The sequence below is a fragment of the Oryzias melastigma genome, linkage group LG15 (assembly GCF_002922805.2).
Source record: "Oryzias melastigma strain HK-1 linkage group LG15, ASM292280v2, whole genome shotgun sequence".
Taxonomy (NCBI): Eukaryota; Metazoa; Chordata; class Actinopteri; order Beloniformes; family Adrianichthyidae; genus Oryzias; species Oryzias melastigma.
Window position 1 is genome coordinate 17,927,451 of NC_050526.1, and position 7,566 is coordinate 17,935,016.

General features: G+C 38.7%; 1 protein-coding gene across 8 annotated transcripts in view; it reads left to right on the forward strand.

Annotated features, from left to right (window-relative positions):
* LOC112161503 (protein kinase C epsilon type) overlaps positions 1-7,566 on the forward strand; it is a 118,975-nt gene that overhangs the window by 16,598 nt on the left and 94,811 nt on the right. For 4 of the 8 annotated variants that reach the window (XR_002921896.2, XR_004949131.1, XR_002921897.2 and 1 more), the window contains exon 1: positions 2,231-3,257. The exons of 1 other annotated variant lie outside the window; for it this stretch is intronic. Coding sequence is in view for 4 of the 7 variants with exons in the window: in XM_036215389.1 (XP_036071282.1) it covers positions 2,913-3,257 (345 nt within the window). In the remaining 3 variants the exon portion in view is untranslated. Of the gene's footprint in view, positions 1-2,228; positions 3,258-7,566 lie in introns of those variants that run through there. 3 more of the 8 variants (XM_024296667.2, XM_024296666.2, XM_024296668.2) reach the window with 2 other exon arrangements.

Below are 7,566 nucleotides of genomic sequence, written 5' to 3' on the forward strand. Positions count from 1 at the left end.
ATAAACATGAATATATGAGAGTGAAGTTTTGAGAAATAACGTAAATATTTTACAAAAACAAAAAGTTCTAAACTTACTTAGAATTCTTTTGAAATAAAATCGTAATTCATTGAAAATAAAGTTCTAAATTTACGAAAAATGTAAAGATAGATTCTTGAGCAGTTTCCTCCGTTGTCTTCCTGTGTTTTAGGAATTGTGTCAACACATTTCTTGCTTTCTCTTTGGCTTTTATTTTAGAATTTTTTATGTAGTATTAAGCCTGGGGCCCCCAAGGTGTTGGGGGGGGGCAGGCAATCGCCTACCCTTGCCTTATGTTCAGTCCGCCCCTGCTGTGATGCCTGTATTTATTTTCAGCTATTAAAAAAAACTCTTTTGTTTTTGCTTTCAGGTAGACGATAAGTTGATTTTATGGAGCCAAAGTGGTTTGATGCTTATTTGGATCGATGGGCGTCAAACGGTTGTAATCCTCACTACATCCATTCACATCCGTTCTTGTTAGCTTTTTGGTTTCTCTGGTTATATTTTGATTTTATCATGTTTAAGTTCAATTTTTATTACTTACTAAATAATTCCAAAGCAAATCCGGCCAAATCTTTTCAACACTTTGACCAAAGATGCCATGACTTATATTGGCAACTATATAACAAATAAAGATATTTTTTCACACTATTGGGACTAATTGAGTACTCATTTATAGTACAAGAAAATAAAAAAGTACAAGATCCCAACTGAAGTTAGCTTAAAGTATATGTTGTGTGGGTCCGATGAGGCTTGAATGTCATAAGATGATTTGACGGTTTGACAGCATCCGTAACCCTCTTCAATTTGGCTGGATTTGGAGTCTTACTCTGGGCATTACTTTAGCTTTGGACAGCTTGCCATCAGCTGCTCCCACATGTTAACTTTCTCACTGGATCTGGTGCTTAAAAAACAGATGTTTAAAAAAATAAAACGCCAGTGGAATCTTAGAAAATTATCAGTGGAAATCCAAGAATTTACCAATTGACCAATAGGAATCCAAGGTCTACAGATGTCCAAATTCCACTTCATTAGTGTGAATACAGATGCAGTTAAAACTGCATTGATCTTGAGTGCATTATTTGAATAAATACAGTGGGTTGATTATGAAGTTTATGAAATTTGATTTTAGAAACTTATATTAAATTGCTTGGAAATTCACTCCCCCCTGCATCTTTCCAATAGATTGTTAACTAGTCTGTGGTGCAGTCATAGCGCGCTTGTCTCCAAACGCAGAGTTACTCAGTTCTTCATTTTTTGACCCAGGGTGTCATGAAGCCCAGGACCTGGCCGGTTTAATAAATATATGTATTTGTGGGGCTGTCACTTACGTTTTGCAAAATTAAAAAAAACTTGTACTAGTTACTGTTTTCTTATTATTATAATTATTATACCATTATAAATGTACATGTTTTATATTTGATGTATGCCCATTAAATTTTTATTTGCCAAAAGTCTCATGGCAATTTCCCTTATTATTCTTTAATATAATATTTAAAGAAAAAAGTAACACGACACTCGGTATCGATATTGACGATACTATGTAACGACTTGGTATCAAATTAATACTTACATTTTCAGTATCGTCCACCCCTAATAAAGTGTTTTTTTTTTAACTTTATGCATTAATTAAAAACAAAACAGGATTGGTAATGTCAGAAGTGCGAGGATGCAATGGTTTGCTGTTTGAAATTCCTCTCCTGCCTCCCTACATTCACCCATCTTTATGGTAGTTTATCAAGAGCAGGGGTGTCAAACTCAATCACACAGGGGGCCAAAATCCAAAACACACCTTAGGTCACGCGCCGAACAGGATGAAGATTTATTGGTCACTCTAAAACTACATTTTAAAAATTTAAAACCATAACTTTTTAACATAATCATGAACTAAGTATATAGCATTACCTGCGATAATGCTAGTGAGAATACTGTAAGCTGAATTTGGTCGCTGAAGCTGAAATCACTGAAGCTAGTAGCCAGCGAAAATGTTAGCTAAATGCCAAATTAGCCTTGAAAAAACAAACAAGCAAACAAAAAAACTTAGGTTGCCCAATACAGCTAGCTTGTAGCTGAAAAAAATATCTAAACTTCAAAATAACCTAAATAACTGAAAAAAGCCAAAATTAGAAAAAAAACTGCTAGCACGTAGCTTAAAATACTAGCTAAACTCCAAAATAGCCTATAGAATTACCAAAGGGCCAGATCCGGCCCCCGGGCCTTGACTTTGACACATGAGATCTAATGGTTTCATCTTCTGAGCTCCTATCTTTATGGTAGTTTATTGAGAGGATGGAGGACAATAAATGTCTGATTTCTGTTGATTCTTTCACTTTGGGGTGCAGGAGCCTTGCTCAAAGGCAATCAAAGTCCTGGATTGTCCTAGCCGTCCTCCGTAGTCTTTGGCCCCGCGAGCTGCGCTGAATCTGACGCGTTTTCGCATTTCCTGCGCAGCGCTGCCACAGCCGCGCGGTGGGGGAGTGGGGGCGGCAGCAGGAGCGGGGTTTGTGTGTCCGCGGGAAGTTCCACGCAGCAGCAGCAGCAGTGGATGAGAGCAGGCCCCGCTGCGGGACTGTTTACCTCCCCGCCCCTGCTGCGGCACACGCCAGCCGCCGTCTGCTCGCAGCGGTCCGAGCTCGAACATCTCTGAGGAGCCGCTGCTGCCGGCAGGTATCCGGACCCCCCCACGGACCCCCCGCGTCAGAAAACAATGTTTTGACTTGATTTCGGTACCCTTGAAGCAGTTCATGTTTCTTCCGCGCACTTTTAAGGAAGGCTCCCCGGGCTGACGGGGAATTTCCAACACGTTCGTCTCTGAAAAAACACACAAGAGTTCGCGTCGGAACCGAACCACCAGTTGAACGGAACCTTCCGCGGCGAAAACGAGTGCCGGCGCCATGGTGGTCTTCAACGGACAGCTGAGGATCAGGATCTGCGAGGCTCTGGACCTGAAGCCCACCGCCTGGTCGCTGCGCCACGCCGTCGGCCCGAAGACCCAGACCTTCCTGCTGGACACCTACATCGCCCTGAACGTGGACGACTCCCGCGTGGGGCAGACCTCGACCAGGCAGAAGACCAACAGCCCCACGTGGAACGACGAGTTCACCACGGAGGTGCACGACGGCCGGAGGATAGAGCTGTCAGTCTTCCACGACGCGCCCATCGGCTACGACGACTTCGTGGCCAACTGCATCATCCAGTTTGAGGACATCCTGCACAACGGCAAGCACCTGGAGGAGTGGGTGAGTCACGCGCGTGGCATCAGTGCGCCCGCAAACTGCCCACTTCAGGAGCAAAACACAAACCAGCTGAGTCAGCAGTTTGTCCAGTCATGTCACAGAAGCCTCCTCAGCTGTTTCCCTGTTATTCCTGCAGAAAAGTGCATTTAAACAAAGAGGTTCAAAGCTGATGGATGCAAAGAGTTTTAGTTCAATGAATATTTCATGAGGGGAAATACACAGATTGCATTTTTCTGCAGTGTTGTGACTGCAAACAAACTCTCCTTTGGAGTTTTAAAAGAGACAACAGTGATTAAAGAAAGAAAAAAAAAACCTCCCCCAAAAATGGACACTGGAGCAGAACCAGATGCACAAACGTTGTCTAGATCAAAACTTTTCTTGTGAGGGCCACATAACTGTTTTCTTCTCTGATGGGGGCGGGGTCTTTTGTAGGTTAACAGAAAAGGGGAACATTCACAGCCTAAACTAAAGATTTTTGGTTTTCCAGAAAGCCACACATAGCCACATTTTAAATAATTAATTGCTGTAATTTTCACAGAAAAAAATAATACTAAAACATTTTAAAGACTAGATATTAGCATTACCTGCAATGGATTAATAGCTGAAGATGCTTAAATTGATAGCTAAAAAAAAAACTCAAATTAATAGCTGAAAACGCTGAAGCTGACGGGTAGCTATAATATTAGTGAAGTGCAAAATTAGGCGAAAAAACAAAAAAAATCTAAATTAGCCAAAGCAGCTAGTATGTAACTGAAATATTAGCTAAATTTCCAATTAGCCTAAAAAACTAGAAAAATGTCTAATTTAGCCCAAACAGCTAGCTTAAAGCTTAAATATTAGCCAAACTCCAAATTAGCCTAAAACACTGAAAAAAGCCTAAATTAGCTGAAACAGCTAGCGTTTATCTGAAATGTTTGCTAAATGCCAATTAGCCTAAAAAAACGGGAAGAATGTCTAATTTAGCCAAAACAGTTTTGGGGGTTGCACCAAATGTGGAGGAGGGCCGGATCTGGCCCGCGGGCCATAGTTTGGAGACCCCTGGTCTAAATTAGTGGTTAATTTTATAATAAAAGTCATTAACTGAGATTGATTTTAGGTTTTATGCTAAATGTGATGCTTGTTCAGGAACACACATTTTTATGTGCATGGTGTTCACACTGGGCAAGCAGGGATGGGCTTCTTCTTCTTTTGCTATTGTTAGAAAATGTTGATTCAGTGAAATATCACAATACTATATTCTGCAATACTTGTATTGATTTAATTGAAGGTTAGCTCTGAAGCTACAATCACACCGACATCGGAAACTTGCGTTTAAGCGACTATTTCCAATGAAACGTCTATGGAAATGCGTTCAAAACTCATGTTCGTCCATCACTACGGACATTTTTAAGACACTATTTGGGCTCTACTTACAAAACGTGTTCATTGAACATGTTGAAATTTGAATTATTTGCGCTGAAATTCCCTTTTCTCAGCTGCAGAATCCACTGTAATTGTGCTAATTGTGTAGTTCGAAGAACATGTGTTATTTTGTTGTCGCCGGAAATTTCCCCGATGTAAAAGGGTTAAGATACTGCCAAGGTGATACTAAAAATGATTATTTAAAAGCAAACGTACTTTTCAGGGTTCCAGTTGGGTCTTAAAAAGTCTCAAAAAGCATTAAATTTAATAATTTGGAAATATTACCTTTAAAATCCTTAAAAATGTTTTGAATTTTTATATCTAAACTAAACAAAATATGCAGCTTGAAATTTCCCAGTTTCCCATTTCATGTCAAAAATTCAATTTTTTTCAACTAAGACTATTTGATCAAATAACTTAAATAAACTAAAAAAAACAATGCTATGTATTTTCTGAGCGCTAGCAGATACACGCTAATGTAGCTGACCAGCGACTATTGATGACATCATTGAGTGGGAGTGTCTGAATATGAAGACACTACTTCTCCATAACTCTCAGTTTTGAGGATTGAATGTAGGGGTAGGGAGAAGAATTCAGATTCAACCTTTATTTAGCTATATCTAATATTCGAATTCTTCCCCTACGGCTTCTTCCTACCTCTACATTTAACCCTTCAAATGGAGGGTTATGGAAAAGTAGTGTCTAGCAATTCGGGTGTTACTAACCCTCCATGACATTATCAATAGTCGCCGGTCATCTATGTTAGCGTGTAGCTGGCCGGCGCTCCGCAAACACATGGATAGATAGATGGATAAGGTTTATTCTGGACTTGTAGTCTCAAAAGTGAACAGGAGCAGGATACCAATCATTAAGGAGTACACATTAGTGCTGCCACAAACTATTATTTTAGTAGATTATTTTTCAGATTAGTCAACTATTCGAGTCATGCGGAAAGTTGATGTAAAGCACAGACCTTAACCATCATTAGGTTTAAACTAACTAAAAAATAGATACATATCATTACCTGTGATAATGCTAGTGTGAATGCTGTAAGCTGAATTTGGCCACTGAAGATGCTAGTGCTGAAAGCTGATGATGCTAAAATTGATAGCTAAAATCACTGAAGCTAATAGCTGAAATCGCTGAAGCTGATAGCCAGCTAAAATATTAGTTAAATGCCAAATTAGCATAAAAAACTGACCAAAAATCCAAAATTAGCCAAAACAGCTAGCATTTAGCTAAAATATTAGCTAAACTCCAAGTTAGTCTAGAAAACCTTAATAAATGCCTAAATAGTCCAAAAATGTAACATAATACCATTATAACTTTCCACTTTACTAAACTCCAAATCCATATAATATAAAGTAACAACTAATCGAATATTAAATTAGTTGTAGACTACTTTAACAGTCGATTAGTCGTCAATTAGTCAGCCCTAGTACTCATACATTGACAAGGTTACTCAAGATGACTAAAAAGATAAATAAGTAAAAATACAATATTAAAAATCTACAGAAAAATATTCAAAATAGTTGAAAATATATTACTTAAAAGTACATAATGTCAATTTTATAACTTTAAAAAGTCATGCAAAAGCAACTTTGACCTGATTGGTCAAAGTCAGATCTGGCTTAACTTTCAATGCGTGTTCAATGGCCGTGCGTTTTGTACGTAAAGCCCACAAGCGGTCTTTAAATGTGCAAACCTGAATGCAAGAGCTTCAAATGTTGAATGCTTGAACACACACTGAGGGCAGTTTGAATGTAGCTTCTGTTAATATTTATACTCCAAACGGCTTGTGTAAAAATGAGTCTGTTGCTATTGCGCTGTGCACTGGAATTATTCGTTGTCCTGACCCTGATTACAATCCCAGGTTATGGGTGCCAAACAGCGACATACCAGCTACCATTATTTTTCCACAGGGAGTTTTCAACCCACAATCCCTCAGGTTAATCTAAAACTGTCAATGAGCTTTTTTTTTTTTGTTTTCTTTGATTGTTTGAAAACTATGTTGTATTCAGTAAGAGTTATACTTTTAATATGTTTTTGTAGTAAAGCAATTCAAGGTTTAAATTCTTGAACTTCATATGTAATTTAGCTTCTTTTTAACATTATTACATAGTTTAAAAGACCAGCCCATCCAAACATGGCAGTTGGATTAAAGAAAAAGGTCAAATATACCACAAAGTTCATAGTTGACCTAAAAAGAAAGGTCAAGTTTAAGAAAGACTATATTATCTACCAAACAAGCTTGAGTTTGAATTCAGACCAAACGTCTGAAGCTTCTTAAGCAATAACTGCATTATTCATCTGTTTTTAACAGAAAAAAAAGGAAGTGACAGAATGTCATCAGCGGGCAAGTACCTAACTTACCAAACACTGTATTGGTAGGACACTTTCCACAAGGACTCAAGCTTGAGCTTGTTCTGTGTCTAATCAAATATTAGATCAACAGACGATGTCATTCTGCTGCAACTGAAGAGCTTCTGCAATTTCCTGGTGAGTAATGCTAACGTAAGCTAAGGGAAGACGTCTCCCATGTGATGTCTCTCAAGCACTTAAAGTCTAGAATGCACCACTGTTACATTTCTTAACCCTTTTTTGGTGCCACATACCTTCAATCTTTGATCTAAAGAGGGGATTTATTTATAATAGTAATAGTCCTTAGTAATGGTTTTCTTTAAAATGTGTCCAAATTTGACGATTGTCAAGCTGTGCATCCAATGTAAGATCTTACTAAAAGTAAAGTGAGGAAAAAAAAGGATCTAGACTTACAGCAAAAACAGTTTTATTACTATTCACGAAACTGCAACACAAATGTATCAGAAGCTTTAGGCCAGGGGTCTCAAACTCGCGGCCCGCGGGCCATCTGCGGCCCGCAGGATGATGATTTGCGGCCCCCGTCTTCATA